This window comes from Cheilinus undulatus, linkage group 5 (assembly GCF_018320785.1).
Source record: "Cheilinus undulatus linkage group 5, ASM1832078v1, whole genome shotgun sequence".
In the NCBI taxonomy this organism is placed as follows: domain Eukaryota; kingdom Metazoa; phylum Chordata; class Actinopteri; order Labriformes; family Labridae; genus Cheilinus; species Cheilinus undulatus.
The window spans coordinates 46,712,320-46,728,509 of NC_054869.1; the positions used below are offsets into that span (position 1 = coordinate 46,712,320).

Consider the following 16,190-nt stretch of genomic DNA (forward strand, 5'->3'; position numbering starts at 1 on the left):
ACACTGGGTTCAAGTGTATTAGACCTCTGCTCTGTAATTGGAACCCTGAGGATGGTGTCAGGTGTCAGGGTTGGCTTCACTTCACACTAACAGGCTGTGCTACTGCAACATACACTGAGACGATAAGGATGGTAGCAACGTCTCTGCTACATCCACAGAAAATATACTGATTGTAAATCAAGATGCAAAAGCGAGTTACGTTTATTGAGCAGCTGAAAAAAGAAAACTTACTAATAAATGGAACTGGTCACAACCTAACGAGGTAAGGCTTAAAGTTTTAATTCTTAAAACAGTGGAAAGAAGATTTCTTAATTTTCAAACAGAGCTTCTTGATTTGTAGGTCTGCAGAATCTAGGAGAACCCGAGATGGTGAGTCAAAAACGTCTTTTCAATGTCAAACATGAATCAGTGTTGATATGAGGTTATAATGGCAATAAGGCAACAATGGATTAAATAAATGTAGATTTAAAGTGTAGGCCAACTGACCAAAAAACTGCCAAATAACAGAAAAGCACATTGTTTTCAGGGTTGTTCGGGTGTGTGAATTTAACACTGGTGCTACTTTTGCTGAAATGTGTTGCTAACAGTGCAGAGTCTTTCAAAAAGGATCTTTTGCTTAGTAACATGTTGCCTCTAACAGGACTTGACTCTCTTCCAAGTCAACAAGGCAGGGAAATGTATAAAGGAACATGCATCAATATGTCTGCAAGCAACCGACAGATGAAGACCATTCACATTCCCAACACTTTCATGTCTGTACCCTTTTTACAGGTAAGCACTGCTGGAAGACATGCATGCAGTATCTATAAAGGGTATTCACCCCCTTGGATGTGTTACTATTTAACTGATTCATAAATCAATCATGGTCAGTATTTTTTTACTGAGTCTGCGTGGATAGGTCTCAATCAGGCTTGCACATCTGGACCCTGCAGTGTTACTTCATTCTTCTTTGCAAAACTGCTCAAGCTCTGTCAGGTTGCACGAGGATCATGTGTAAACAATCCTTTTCAAGTCCAGCCACAAATTCTCTATTGGATTGGAGTCTTGGCTTTGACTTGGCCACTCCAGAACATTCACCTTGTTGTCTTTAAACCATTTCTGTGTAGTTTTGTATGCTTCAGGTCATTGTCTTGCAGGAAATTAAATCTTCTCCCAAGCTGTAGTTCTCTTTCAGACTGAATAAGATTGTTCTCCAATATTTTCCCATATTTTGCTGCATGATTTTACCCCCTACAAGCCTTCTGGGGCAGCTGTTGGGAAGCATCCCCACAGCATGATGCTGCCATCATCATGTTTCACAGTGGGGATGGTGTGTTTGTGGTGATGTGTAGTGATTGGTGTCTGTCAAACATATGTCTTGTCTGATTTGCAGAAAGCAAATTTTTTTTCTCATCAGAGCAACAAAACACGTGATGTAGCCACCAGCGAGCTGTGCCCCTACAGAGGACTAAACTCCACTCGAGCTGCTTAACACGAATCATGGCGACTGTAGACATGTCAGTACATGATTTTTGTCGTTTTTGAGAAAACAACATACTGCTGTTCTTTGTTCTTCCTTTCATGAAGAAATGTTGTCAAGTTCTGACAAAACTGGCGCTTTAGCAGCATCCAAGCTAATGTCTTCCACCTGAAAGTACTGCCCCTCGATGCTGATTGGTCCTGTCACTTTCTAACCGGGCCCAAATGGTTCAGATGGGAGCTTTGCAAGATGGATTCGCCAGTGAGAAACACAGAAACGGGCATATCCATCTGCTTTGCAAGGTTATACATGAGCCATATTCCTTCAACTTTTGATGATGCATTTAATTGCACTCCGGGGGATGTTCAGTGCTTTGGAATTTTTTTAATCCATCCCCTAACTAATACTTTTCAATAACCTTTTCTCTGAGTTGCTTGGAATGTTCTTTTGTCTTCGTGGTGTAATGGTAGCCAGGAATACTGATTCACCTGTGACTGGACCTTTCAGACACAAGTTTCTTTATACAACAACTTGAGACACATTCACTCCCCTCAAGTGATCCCAATTTCACTAATTCTGAGACCACTAGCATCACCGCTGGACCGCTGTTGAATTATGCCAGTCACTTCAGAGGGGGTGAATGTTTATACAGTCACTTGTTTTACAGTACATTTTATTTAATTGATATTACTTTGTAGAAATCTTTTTTCACTTTACCATTAAAGGTTTTTTGTAACTTTTTGTTGGCAAAAAAGCCAAATTATATTGACCATGATTGATTTATAACAACAGCAAAAGGGTAAAACATCCAATGGAGTGAATACCTTTTATAGACACTGTAAGTTCTCTCTGTTTTTTAAGTGAGGACCTAAATGGTTTAAAAAATTATATATATATTCCTCTGCTGTTGCAGCGTTACTGCCAGTCAGCCAAAAATAATGACGTCATTTCTTGCCCTTGTATCAGCATTCAGCTCTTGCACCTGGACACAAGCACCACCTTTGCAGTATAGCGAACATTTACAGTACAGAGTACATGAGGCAGCAGATGAAGCGGCACTATCTTAAAGTGCTGCACACATGCATCCAATCAGGTGTGTATCTAAAAATCTCAATTGTAGACTTTGACATCCACTGTCCATCTTATGAGTTGTTTTTCTTTTATCTCCCAGGACAGAATCCTACCTGCAGAAGGAATGTGGGTCATCACAATGAAAAGGGCTGGTTTACAAAGGATGTGGAAAAGGAGCAGGCAAAGATGAAGCTGGAAGGGCAAAGAAAAAGCAGCAGCGGCACAAGTTATTCTGATGTCTTTTTTCCAAAAATCTTAAATAGATAGCAGGCTATTTTTTCCCCTTTTAATTGTACATCTTGCATGGGCATTAACAATAAAATGTCCGTGACAATCCTACGAAGTGGTTTTCCAAAATTATATGAGAAAGCTCTATTTTAGTTCTCAACTGTAGGGTTAGGATCCAAAAGTGGGTTGCAGAGTTGTTAACAGTGGCAGCTGAATGTTGGGTTACAAAAAATTGTGGCATTTATAATGTGCAGAGGCCTTCAATGGACATACATCCATCGAACAGGTCAATTTTGTTTGTTTTCTCTAAATTTGTACTGATTTTTCTAATTTTCTCAAGATAGCAATGCTGGAATCTTCATGATAATGAGGTCATTCCTCAGGATACTGGAATAAAAAATGGCTTAAAATACAAAATGTAGTCGTACATGGCTTCTCAGGGCTGCTGAGATGATGTGCTTTTTGACATGTTTTCTTGTTTATTTTATTAGTCACATTTTGTTAAACCTAGGATTCAGAAGGCAATTTTTAGATCACAATTTCTCACTAACAAGATGGTGGTGGGTCCTACAGCTATAGACATACGGCTATAGAAATAGAAACTACTTTTCTATTTCATGAGGTCTAAGATTTTCATTTCCATTATTTTCTCTCATTTATTATATTTACCATTTTTCAATGTGAGTTCTAAATGTGAAATGTAAAAATCTCAAATGGTCAAATTTAAAACAAACAGGAGGCAAAAAAATATAATAATACATGAATATTATACTTAAGTAAAAGTAAAGTTACTTTGGTTAAGATTTACTTATGTAGAAGTACAGAGAAATATGATCGTTCCATAATGTGCATTAACAACAACAGAATATGAATCTCTGACAAGGTCACTTATTATAAGGGGTGACTTTTGGGATGAAATGTGGGATCCATTTTCAAATTCAGTACCTGCTGTTTTTAAAACCAGAAGTGGAAAGTAATGAATAACATTTTTTAAACTTACTGTGAGTATTATTTTGAGAACTTGCACTTTTTGAGTACACTTTAAACCCAGCACTTTAACTTTTTAACCAGATTATTTGACTTTTACTTGAGTTCTTCTGTATGTTTTTCAGCTCTGTGTACACAGCAGCACATAGTGAGAGACTGATTCCACATCACATCCCAAAGCAAACTACTGTTGTATTTTACTTTATTATAAAGATGGAGCTTTACCTGAACAACCTGGTTGGAGATTTATATTCTCATGTTGTTGATAATAAGGAAAGATCCTATTGTACTGTACAACACCTCAGTAGCTACAAAGGCTTTGTAGCAACTAAATCACAATATGTCCCAAGTTGTAATATTTCTTTGACCTGAAATGTGTTTTGAAAAAGTTTCATTCATTTTCTTTGCAGAAAAGATGTTATGCTCTACATATCACGCCCACACTGCACAAACCTTACTTTACTTATTTTTATATGCATTTTTTTTAATTGAAAATGAGAACGACAAAAATACAACAATTCACATTGCAACAGCAGTTTGAGTCTAGTCTCAGATTTTTTTTTCCATATTTTTTCAGCCCTAGTCTTTCTGATGATTGGTACAAGACTGCAAGTTAAACTAATCAGTTAAGGTATTACGGTGGTTGAAATAGATAAATAAAGATATGTAATTCATACTGACTCATGCATCATGTTATGTCATCCTGACATTTGAACCTGGCCTACAGGAAAGATATGTTTATGTGTAATCTATCTAATATTGCGTAGGTTATAATATAGAATGATTTATTGTTTGAGTTTGTTAAAGAACTTAAAAAATAACTGCATGTCAAATCCCTAATTCAATATTAAGGGGAGAAAAAAAGAAATTAGATTATTTTACCAAATCATTCAGCCCAGGTTGTAACTGAGTACTCAGTAATGAAAGTAAAATTTGAGTAGCTACTCAGTGCTGAAATTAAACTTTAAATTAAATACTTTTTACTTTCACTTGAGAACCACACTCGTGTACTTTTTTTACTCCTGTTGTGACGTAGGCAACAATTCTTCTCCCAAAATACACTGAAATAAAAGTAAAATGACTGATTTTGAAAAATTCTCAAAACGTACAAGTACACAAGAAAAGCTACTTAATAACAGCGATTTGTGTAAATGTAGATGGTAACTTTCCAACCCTGAAACAAACAGCTTTATTGTTTTTGTTGGGGAGTACGTTCCCCTCAGTTGATTAACAGGCGTTAACGCTGGCAACAGCCGCGCGCACGCGCCGTTTGCTTACCCCTTTGTAGTCGCGTGAAGCAAACCGCATCAGTCATCAGCAGATATGATGAACTGTCGTCTCGAGGGAAATTGTGTAAAAGGTAAAAGTTACCTCCTTTTTACTTGACTAGAACTCCAGAAACAAGGTTATTTTATGCTGTCATGTTAAAAATATTTAGTTCAAGCCTTCATATCAGCTGTAGTATCTCACTGGAGACTAAATTAAGTTTAATTTTGAGATTGTGCTAGCTTCATTTATGGTTAGCTAGTACGTAGTGACCTAATATTTACTTCCATCATAACGAACTGTGTTTTTCTGTGTTTCTTCTGCTAACCTTGGACTCATTGTGTTTCAGCATTTGGGAAGGCTATTCATGCCTTGTCACGGATTGGAGATGAACTGTGGTTGGACCCCACGGTCAGAGGGGTAGGCAGCACCAATGAAAACCTGGAGGAGAGAGGGAAAAGGTCGAATTTCGAAGATTATTGCCTTAAACAGGAAAGAAGCCAAGAGTTGTGGCTGTCCTGGAGGGTCATTCCATTATTTGCACTCTATTACCATCTCGTTTTAATAAATACATTCATTGTTTCTTATATTTTATACCTTGGCTCCCACATTGTGGAACAAGCAATTTCTAGAAAAAAAACTCCCCCCCTTATCAGCCTTTGAATGTCGTTTTCAAACGATGTCATTGTATAGCTTTATTACAAAATCGGTGTTTTTAAACATTTTCAAACATTTTTGAGTCTACATGGTTTGGACCACAGTGACAAGTGAAGTCAAATTTATCAGTCCCCTATGAAAATTTCCTCTTTTAAAGTATTTAAGTGTTTCGTTGTTAAACAGACCACAGACTTAACACAGCTTTTCCAAACACCCTGGTTTTATTTTGGGTGCTTACATTATTTCACTTTGCACACAGAAACAAGAATATTTCACAAAATTACCAGGGTCTAAATTATTGTTCCCATTCAGAACTGACCTTTTTGCTGACCCATAGCATAAACCACTGTTGTGCAATGATGTTCTTTAAATCTTTAATGCTCAGAGCTTATAAAATCAAGTTAAAACTGGGGGTTATCTTCCAATGTACACACAGTATAAAAACTTAAGTAAGGGTTTGAGCTGTCACTGAAAAAGTGAGTTTCAGTTTATACTTTAGAAAAAGAATTGTTGATGCTCACAAAGCAGGAGAATATACAAAGTTATCACAGTGTTTCAAAGTGGGAAGAAATAGAGTGAGAAGGATCATCAAAAATCCAGAGAGAGCCATGCAGTCCAGAACAGGCCTGGCTGAGGAAGGAAGAGAAAGATCTCAAAGACTCTGGAAAGAAAACTAGTGAGAGATGTGTCTAAAGACCCCAGAACAACTGCCAAGACACTACTTAGCCAAGTCAGGAAGTGTAGTCTCAAAGAAGACAATCACTAGAGCCATGCACAGGAATAGACTTTGAGGTTACAGAACAAGAAAAACTGCACTTCTGCAGAAGAGACACCAAGCTAGACTGAAGTATGTCAGAGATGTTGCATATGTTGGGGGAGAGGGGCATATAACCCAAAGAACACCATCCCCTCAGTGAAATATGGTTGGGGGAGTATTATGCTGTGGGGATGCTTCAATGCGTGGGAAACTGGGAATCTCATAAAGGTGGAAGGGATCATCAAGAAAGAAGGATATTTGAAGTTTAAGAAAGAAAACCTCAAGCAGACAGCAGCAAAACTGGGTCTGGGTCATCACTTATTCTTCCAACACAACGATAACCCAAAACATACGTGAACTGAAGACCAAGGTCCATGCCAGAAGACCGTCAAATCTGGAGGAGCAAGAGAGATTCACCAAAGAAGAATGGGCTGGTATTACTCAGGGAGGTGTGTGAAGCTTGTTGAGAACAACAGCAAACAACTGCAGGCTGAAAAGGAGACACAGCTGGCTATTAGCAGGCTAATAGTTTTGACCCTGGTAGTTTTTTTCTTTTTTTTTTTTTTTTTTTATTATTTTGTTTCTATGTGCAGAGATAAAAATTTAAACACCTAAAATAAAACTAGGATGTCTGGGAAGTTTTTAAAATGTTTTGCTCTATTTGACAGCTCTTGGGAAATACTTGAAATTTTCATGGGGGGCTCATTATTTCCTCCTCATCTGTACTTATTTTGTTCTTTGGTTCATGGCAGGAAGGAATTTCATCATGACTAAATCCTTTTGTTTATCTTTGTCCTTAAGCTGGCGTTGAGATCAGTGAATTCTGCCCATTCTGCATATGCCTGCTTCCTCTTCTCTCCACTGTTCTTCAAGAACTATGATGTGCGAGCAGCGTCAGAGCAGGGCAGTGACACAGTCAAATGCAAACTGACCATGAAGGTATGTCAGTGATGTTGACAGTTCTTTGATATGGGCCTCACATTGCAGCTCACTCTACATTACAAATACAGAATTACTCAGGACATATTTAAGGTCTGATACACTAGTGCAAAAATTAGACAAACATGACACTTCCTCTAAGATGACTGTTGAGATTTTAAAACAGGGTCTAAAGCTTATGTGAACCATGCTTATCTATTTTTTAGTGTGTTCTACCTCTTTTCCGGTGTTTAACTTCTATTGAGCGTAATGTGGAGCAATGTCAAATATCAGTCGTCCCCCCCAATGACCAAGTGATGATCCAGTTTTTCTGCAGGCATGGTAGGAAACATTAAATTTTTATTTTAAGCTAGCAATGGATAAATGAAAGACCAAGGTTTTTAGAGACATATTCTGTTTCACTTTTAAATACTTAATTCGAAGATTTTTTTGCTCAGTGTTTCATCATGTTCCATATTAACTCTGTTAACACTGTGCTGCAACCACTGCAATACATATTGTTTGCACTTGGTGGCAGTGTGCTCCAAATATCCTGTCTGCTTTGTGACAGGCATTACTAAAACCCACAACCTACGCTTCCAAGAAAGTGAGGCTCTGCAGGCAGTGTTTGCTTCACACCTCTGTCCCAATGTACTGAAGGCTCCAGCCAGGTTAGCTGCTCACCATTCTAATGTTCTACTGTGGAGTTAAAACCTTTCTCACCAATGCCAAGCTCAGAAAATAAAACCTCTGGAGCATTTTTATATGATTGTGTGAACCCCTTTCCCTCTAAGTATTTGTTCAAACTTTGACCATATTTTGTATTAACATGTGCATTTACCATGGTGTGTGGGTGCTGCAAGTTAGATTCATAACAGTCTCTTTAATAAGTCCATTCTGGCTTATTTAACAGGAGTGATATTGGACATAAACACTTATTTTCTAAATAAATATAAATGTCAGTTTCACCTTATTGAGATAAGACTTTAATCACAGCAACTGTACTTTGATTCAGTTTAACATCAAGTTTCTTGCCTGCTCTACTTCTACAGGCTGCTTGGTGATATGGTGATGCATTTTCCATCATCCCAGGAGGAAATCACTCTGTCTGTGACTCCTCTGAGAGTCAGTCTTAGAAACTTCTATGATGCTGCTAATGGTGCGCTTACATATTAAACTGTTTAAAAGTTGCTGTTGTGATAGCTCTGACTTTTTTTTTTTTTTTTAAGATTTATTTTTAGACCTTTGTATGCCTTTATTAAATAGAGGAAGGACAATGGATAGACTCAGAAACAGGGAAGAGAGTGGGGAGAGACATGGTAAAGGGCCACAGGCCAGATTTGAACCCGGGTTGCCCATGCACATCGGTAGCGCCCTAAACCACTCGACCCATCTGCGCACCCCGACAGCTCTGACTTTTGACAATCTGTAACAGTAAAGGAAACAAAAACATGTACAGTGCCTATAAAATGTGTTCACTCCCTTGGATGTTTTACCTTTTATTGATTTTATAAACCAGTCATAGTCAGTATAATTTGGATTTTTGACAAAAAAAGATATCAATAAGTCACTGAATAAACATTCAACCTCTACAAGTCAGTATTCATTAGATTCACCTTTGGCTGTAACCACAGCTCTGAGTCTGTGTGGATAGGTCTCAATCAGGCTCACACATCTGGACACTGCAGTTTTACTCCATTCTTCTTTGCAAAACTGCTCAAGCTCAAGCTCTATTGGACTGAGGTCTGGGCTTTGACTTGACCACTCCAGAACATTCACCTTGCTGTCTTTAAACCATTGCTGTATGCTTCAGGTCATTGTCTTACGGGAAAATAAATCTTCTCCCAAGCCATAGTTTTCTTGCAAATTGAGTAAGATTGTGCTCCAGGATTTTCACATATTTTTCCGCATTAATTTTACCATCTGCAAGCCTTCCAGGGAATGCAGCCAAGAAGCATCCCCACAGCATGATGCTGCCACCAACATGCTTCACAGTGGGGATGGTGTGGTTGGGGTGATGTATAGTGTTTGGTGTCTACCTAAAATATCTTGTCTGATGGCCAAAAGCAACATTTTGTTCTCATGAGACCAAAGAGATTTCTTCCACTTGACCATGGAGTCTCTCTCATGCCTTTTGGAAAACTGTAGTTGAAATTTAGTTTGTGCCTCCTTCAACATGCCACTTTTTGAAAAAGCTACAGTTTGTACAATTGTTGCATGCAGAGTCACTCCCATTTCAGCTGCTGAAGCTTGGAACTCCTTCAGAGTAGTCACAGGTGTCTTGGTGGCCTCTCTCACTAGTCTCCTTCTTGCATGCTCACTTAGTTTGTGAGGACAGCCCGATCTAGGCAGATTTATACATGTGCCACAGTCCTTCCGTTTTTTGATAGATTTATCTGAACTCTATTTTACACTACACATTTTTACTTAATAGACATTATTTTTCAGAAATCTGTTTTCACTTTGACATCAAAGAGGATTTGAAAAAAATGTAAAGAAAAAAATCATATTGGCTGTGAGTGATTTATTAAATCAACAAAAGGGCAAAACATCCGAGGAAGTGAATACTTTTTGTTGGCACTAGAGCTGTCCAACAATATCAAGATTACACCAGAAATGTGGTGCAGATAATGTTTGACTCTTGATGTACTTCTGTTCCAGATCACATGAAGATGATGCTCACTGAGATGTCCTTACACCCAGATGAGTTTGACTACTTTCATGTTGGTGTGGACTCAGATATAACCTTCTGTCTGAAGGAGTTAAGGGTAACAGGGTTATTTTTGGAAGCTACCTTTATCTTACCACATAAAAATATTATGCATGTGTATGCAGAGTATGTGTGTGACTGGGTCACCAGCAGTATTTCTTGTCAAAGAGGTCATATTACTGGTCTTACAACATGGATTCTCAAGGATACCGGAGTCGCTGTGGGCAGCAGTCTGTATCCTTTCCATGAGAACTTTACCCTTAGTGCTGTGACTCATCTTTATAGTAAAAGATTGGGTGACACAAGTGACGCATATGTAATCTATTCTTAGGGAAACTAATGGATGCTGTGAGATGCCGTAATATCAGGCTAGATGCATACATTATGAAGTGTGTAAATCTCAAGCCACTTAGGCATGTGTTGTATTTGAGGACAGATTTAAACAAAAGCAAGTTTTTATATTTTAAATAGCAAAATGTTTATCTTAGGGAACTTTTATGCCATGACGAAAAGGGCTTTACAGTTTTTGAATAAACTTGAAGACACTTGTCTGCATTTTTGCCTATTTGCAAACAAACATGAAGATCCCTTGGGGTAGGCTTAAGTTTATAAGACTTGACCTGCATTACCACCCACAACTCTTGTCCCTAATGTCTTGGAATGTTTCTTAGACAACCTGCTGTGAAGCTTCTCATTAGGCAGCCTAGTCTTCCAGTTCCTGTTGGTTTTAGAAAATCTGGTTTGGATGGATTAGAAGCCAGGCCTTGAGTTGTAGTCACCCTTAATTTAGCTGATGATATGTATCTCTTCAAGCTCGATCATTGTAAACATGCATGATACTACTCTCTTAATAGTCAGCTGTTCAGTGTCACAGTTAGGACAAAGATCTACATAACTGTAATGCAGACATTGCTTGTATTGCAGATAATCTGTTGTGTTTTTTTCCCCAGGGTTTGTTGTCCTTTGCAGAGTCACATTGTCTTCCAGTGTCAGTCCATTTCGGTGGGGCAGGAAAGTAGGTTTTTTTGTTGTTTGCATGCATAGAGTTTGGATCATAGGCCACGGGGATCAGCAATAGCTTGTGTGGTTCAATGCCACAGGCACTAGTAATAGTGTAATTAATGCCAGACCAACATTTTACCTCAAAAACTGTTTTAAACCATGCTACCAAACCTGGATATAAGTTACTGTGACAAAAACAAAGATCTCACTGGATTGGTTTAACTAGATTATCTCAAGCTGTAACTGATATTTTTGCAGGCCTGTTTGCTTTTCTGTGGAGGACATGATCCTGGAGGCTACTGTGGTGCTGGCCACTTTGTTTGACTCTGGCAGCAGCGGCCCCTCACAGTCTACAGCGACCCCAGCCCATACTTCACCCAGGTAACCGGCCCTAGCTGTTTTACATGTTTGTTGCACTGTATACCCATAAACCTTAATTTGTAGGGGACTTTTGAACAGACGGCATCCTTGTTGACTGATATTCTCACTATGTGTTCCAGGGTGCACTTAAATCTTCCCAAAGGACCTTCTTCAGTCTATGTGCAGAACACTACCTGAGCTTTTCTATTGGCACTCAATCAAGGCAGTTTGCCCTCGTTGGCTTTTTTTAGCTTCCTGAGAGGGTGTAGAGTTACAGCACCAAGCCTTGTGTCTGTGAAAGAGATAAATAGGGCAAGCCCAGAACATGTGGGATAAGGTTAGAAGCCTGTCACTGTCCCAGTCTGTAACTCCTTATATCTGCTATGCTGGGCTGTTCTGCTGGTGACACTGTCCTGTCCTGCTCTCTTTCTCTCTGTCATGTACTCACGTGTTTAAATTTGACTCTAGGTGGCTCCTGTCACACCAGTCACTGTTGTACTTCTGACTATCTGGGTCATCATAGCTAAGTTTACTTGTGTGCACTGCTGCAAATTGGTAGAGGCAGACTTCAGCCTTTAGGGCTCTTGTCTTTTCTATTTAGAATCAATCAGATCAGAACCCTGTCAGAGCCTGACAGGTTTTATAAAGATGCTTATTTATTTTTCCAGCAGGAATTGGCACCTGCCCACAGAGCCAAAACTACTAACTAGTTTGCCTACCATGGTATTACTTCGCTTGATTGGCCAGCCATCAGGCCTGATGTAACTCCAATAAAGCTCTATGGAGCAAGAGGAAGATAAAAGACACGATTCTCTTACATAACACCCCAACAGTGCCTCCATGCCACACCTCATTGATGCAGTTGTTTGTGCAAAAGGAGCTCAGACCAAGTATCGAATGTATAAATTAAGATAATTTTCAGAAGGTCATTTAAGGTTCCTTTGGATTCTTGAAAAGTTTTAAATTTGACATTTGAAATTTAAGGCATTAAAAAGCCTTTAAAAGTCTTAATTTTACCAGAGGGCTTAAACTTTATAGGGCGCACAGGTTAAAACGTGTCTTTATCCAATCTGCATTTTTGACCGTTTGCCATGCATAAAGTGGTATTCATTCTTCTAAGTTCATGCCTTAAAGGGGAGAGATTTTACCCCTTTAAGACAAGTTTATATTGGTCTCAGAGGTCCCCAAAACATGCCTGTGAAGTTTGTTTCTGAAAAAAAAAAAAAAAAGATAAATAATAAGCACTCCAGTATTGGATTTTTGTATGTCTAAAGCCCCCGGTTTCAGCTCTAAATTTGATTTTCAGAAGTTTGTAGGAACCCTGGTCATTTCTGTAATAAAAATCCTTTATTGTGATAGCTTTTATGTAATTAAGTCTTTTGAGATGCAATATTATTGATTTTCATGAACTGTTTGTCATCAAGATAAAAAAAGAAATGGGTTTGATTCATAACACTTTATGTGAAATGGATCAAAAAATATTTACATCCCAAGACCCTGCATGCACATGTGAGGAAATTATATTTTTACTTTCCTACAGCATAGTAATGATTTCTGCTATTAGAATTTTTGGGAAAATTTTCCAGAATGTCCATTGAAGTTTAAGTAATTTGTTTGAAATGTCTGGATAATTCATTGATTTACTGTTTGGATATTTGGGGAATTTTCTTGGAAATTATTTAGTATTTTAATGTAAATTTCACAGGAAGATTTGGGGAATTGCTTTGATTTTTTTTTTTTTTTTTTTTTTTTTGCATTTTTCAAAGGGATTTGGAAAATTTATTTATAATTTTTTTTTTGTTGGATTGGGAAGTTAGGGATAGGAGTTTCCCTATGAAATTTCATGGAAATTTGATGAAATCTGTCTGGATGTTTCTGTCAATTTCATGGACTCTTGGAGAATATAATTTCTTTAGAAATTGCCAAGACATGTTAGGAGACATTTGTTTGCAAATTTTCATGAATTTACATGGGATTTTTGGTTAGTATTGTATTGGAGTATTTAGGCTTAATGATAAAGCTTTGCTGAAAATTTGAGGATTATTGAAAGAAGTGTTGAAGTACTTGTTATGGGATACTTTTAAAATGTTTTAAAGGATTTTCACAGAAATTTTAAGTAATTTCTTTGAAATTTTAGGGAATTTGTCATTTGTGAAGGAAAATGTCCAAGAAATTCCTGTTTAAAGACAAGGCTGATGCTTTACCTTCTTCCAAATAAGTGGGGGAACTACGAATGCTTTCCATATAAAAGTTCAGGTCTCAGAAGTTTAAACTTTTTAAATTAAATTACAGGGGTACAATAACTGTTCCATGCTACTCCAATTTCTGGATGCATCTGTGCTATAACTTCACTGTAATCTAAAAAGAGAAATGATTGTTATTTGGCAGATTAGAGCAGAATGCACCACAAATACAATGCCCCCTCTGTCACGATCATTTTAAGCTCTGGATCTCTGCTTGTAGGAATGTCTGTGATATGTCTGTATGTTTCTAGGTGTGCAAAGACTTCTGTTTTACCTGTGGGTACATGTGAAGCAAACTTCAGGGAGCCTGAGGATACCTCTACTGTGACAGAGCTGATAGCATCCAGCCAGGGCAGTCCTATGATCAACCAGCCTGCACTGACACTGCTCCTGCCTCATACTGACAGACTCTGTGTGCCGGGGGAGGACTGCACCAGTGCCGGTGCAACTCCTGCCTCCTCACCAGTAAGAGCTTTCAGTTGAAGTTATATGGAGAGCTGTGTGTGGCCTCTATTTGTTCTTCAGAGCCTGGAGACTTCACAGCACTAAAAGGCTGGGTGGCAATCTGGCCTCCAGAGTGCTTTATACATGCAAAGAATAGTAAAATGTCCCACGTGACTGTTTGGGACCCTTGAGGGTTATACTTGATGTGAGCAGTATACGAGGTTGGCAATTAAAAAGCTAGACTAATGCTGTAAAACTACTTTATTAAACATAAACATCTTTCAGTGTCTTTCTCCTTCAATCTCCTCCCCTTCTGCATCAACACACCGCTGCATTCTGGTCTTCCACTAATCACAGCAGTGTAGTTGATCTTCTTCAGACAGTCGTCTCTAAACCTCTGTTCTTTTTTCTGACACAGACTCTAAACGGGTTCTTTTGAGCACAGATTTGATCTTAGGAGTTTTTCTAGAACCTTTTTGTAATAGTGTTGATTCACAGTTGACCCGTCTGGAACCCACTCCTCCAAAATGATACCCTTGAGGTCAAAGAAAACAATTAACATGGCCTTGAATCTGGACTTGCTTTGCCATGCTTTCTTCATCCTTGGTGACGATGATGCTTTCCGATGCATCGACTGCTGTTTTGTCTCAGGATCGTACTGGAAGATCCAAGTTTCATCGCATGTAATCACTCCTTCTGAAAAATTGGGGTTTTCTTTTAATATGTTCCTAAATGTTTGTCCACAAATTTGCTTGTATTTATTCTTTTGATCAGGAGTCAGAATTTTTTGGACAACTTTGGCACACGCTTTTATCATTTTTTAAATTTTCATGCAAAATTTTCAGAACTGTCTCTTTATCAACGGAGATCATTTCCGCTATCAATCTTATACTGAGTATTCAATCATTTCAAACAAATGTTCAATTTGTTGAATGATTTCAGAAGTTTTTGATTTGCATGGGTGCCCAGAATGTTCATGGTCTTGGACGTCATGCTCAGTTTCACCAAAAATTTCAAGTTAATGCGTCACTCAACTTTTAAGCTCATCATTTTCTGACACCTTAGCAAAAAGGCCTGAACTTCAATCAGTAGCTAGCAGTGAACTACAGACGTCACTTATTGGAAACTTGCAGCAGTTGTACCTCAATACCCAACCTTTAACATATAACACTCAGTGTGACTGTGAACCACATGGTTTTATCCTTATAAGCCCAGTCTCGTTATTTAATAACCAAACCTCTTATAATACCAGGACAACATTCCCACGTAACTAAAAAAAAAAAAAAAAAAAAAGATAAATAGGACATTACAGCTGATTTTAAGCTTTAACTCTGAACATTAGTTGGCCCTGACCAGTTTATTAGTTATACTAGTGAGTTAATTTAGTGATCTGCGCAGGTTAAAGGAGAGCCTGGTGGGGAAACAGACAAGGAGTGAATGTGGATCTATAGTTGTAAGTAGGGTCAGTCGTCTCTCAAACTGAAGGTCAGGGGTGGATCCTCAGCTCCTGCAGTCACATCGACGTGTCCTTGGTTAAGACCCTTAACCCCCAAATTGCTTGTATAGAAAAACACTATCCAACCTCAAGTCCATTTACCAAATTTTGAGTTAAGGCTCAACCAACCAGGCTTATCCTTGTTTCTTGCTCCGAAGTAGAGTGTGATATAACAATAATTACTGATTAAATGTCTTTGGTTTATTTAACCTTAAAACTGTAACCACTGACTGGTCTTATGAGTTCTGGGTTGCCCCTGCTATGATCTTGCATATTTAAAAAAACAAGTAATCAACAACACACAATGTAGTTTCTGAAACATTTACATGTTCAGTTTTGAATTGTGCACTAAGATAGGTCTGTTGTTTGTTTTCTCTGTAGATCTGCTCTCTCCTGTTCAGAGCCTTGTCTACAGAGCAAGACAATTCCTGTGTTGCCAAACTGCCTGTTCTGGCATGTTACAGTGATGAGGAGGATATGGAGGAAGATTACACAAGAAGCCCTTCACTCTGATTCACACTTCTCATGTCTCATGTTTTTTTTGTGATACTAGCAAAACAATTAATTACAGATGAACTGATGAACTAAATTTA

The 16,190-nt window shown here is 38.3% G+C and overlaps 2 protein-coding genes across 2 annotated transcripts; both read left to right on the top strand.

Moving 5' to 3' along the window:
* The first annotated feature begins 37 nt into the window (after positions 1–37).
* On the top strand, positions 38–2,806 carry LOC121509218. The gene is made up of 5 exons (XM_041786430.1): positions 38–262; positions 341–369; positions 641–771; positions 2,426–2,552; positions 2,631–2,806. The coding sequence occupies exons 1-5, from the start codon at positions 183–185 to the stop codon at positions 2,795–2,797; spliced, it is 534 nt and encodes a 177-aa protein (XP_041642364.1). The 5' UTR covers positions 38–182; the 3' UTR covers positions 2,798–2,806.
* Positions 2,807–5,071: 2,265 nt separating this feature from the next.
* On the top strand, positions 5,072–16,110 carry rad9b (RAD9 checkpoint clamp component B). Its single transcript, XM_041788337.1, has 11 exons — positions 5,072–5,105; positions 5,361–5,431; positions 7,227–7,364; positions 7,571–7,685; positions 7,915–8,014; positions 8,396–8,502; positions 10,005–10,111; positions 11,004–11,068; positions 11,314–11,436; positions 13,910–14,123; positions 15,979–16,110. Exons 1-11 carry the CDS (start codon positions 5,072–5,074, stop codon positions 16,108–16,110), a joined length of 1,206 nt encoding a protein of 401 aa, XP_041644271.1.
* The last annotated feature ends 80 nt before the right edge of the window (positions 16,111–16,190 follow it).

What these genes read in the sequence shown, in the direction of transcription:
- LOC121509218 (XM_041786430.1), top strand. Translation starts at nt 183, where the DNA reads ATGCAAAAGCGAGTTACGTTTATTGAGCAGCTGAAAAAAGAAAACTTA. An exon ending in TGTCTGTACCCTTTTTACAG is followed by an intron (nt 772 to 2,425) that starts GTAAGCACTGCT and finishes CCCTTGTATCAG; the next exon opens with CATTCAGCTCTTGCACCTGG. An exon ending in GCACACATGCATCCAATCAG is followed by an intron (nt 2,553 to 2,630) that starts GTGTGTATCTAA and finishes TTTATCTCCCAG; the next exon opens with GACAGAATCCTACCTGCAGA.
- rad9b (XM_041788337.1), top strand. Translation starts at nt 5,072, where the DNA reads ATGAACTGTCGTCTCGAGGGAAATTGTGTAAAAG. An exon ending in AATGCAAACTGACCATGAAG is followed by an intron (nt 7,365 to 7,570) that starts GTATGTCAGTGA and finishes TCTATTTTTTAG; the next exon opens with TGTGTTCTACCTCTTTTCCG. An exon ending in CTTCTATGATGCTGCTAATG is followed by an intron (nt 8,503 to 10,004) that starts GTGCGCTTACAT and finishes CTTCTGTTCCAG; the next exon opens with ATCACATGAAGATGATGCTC.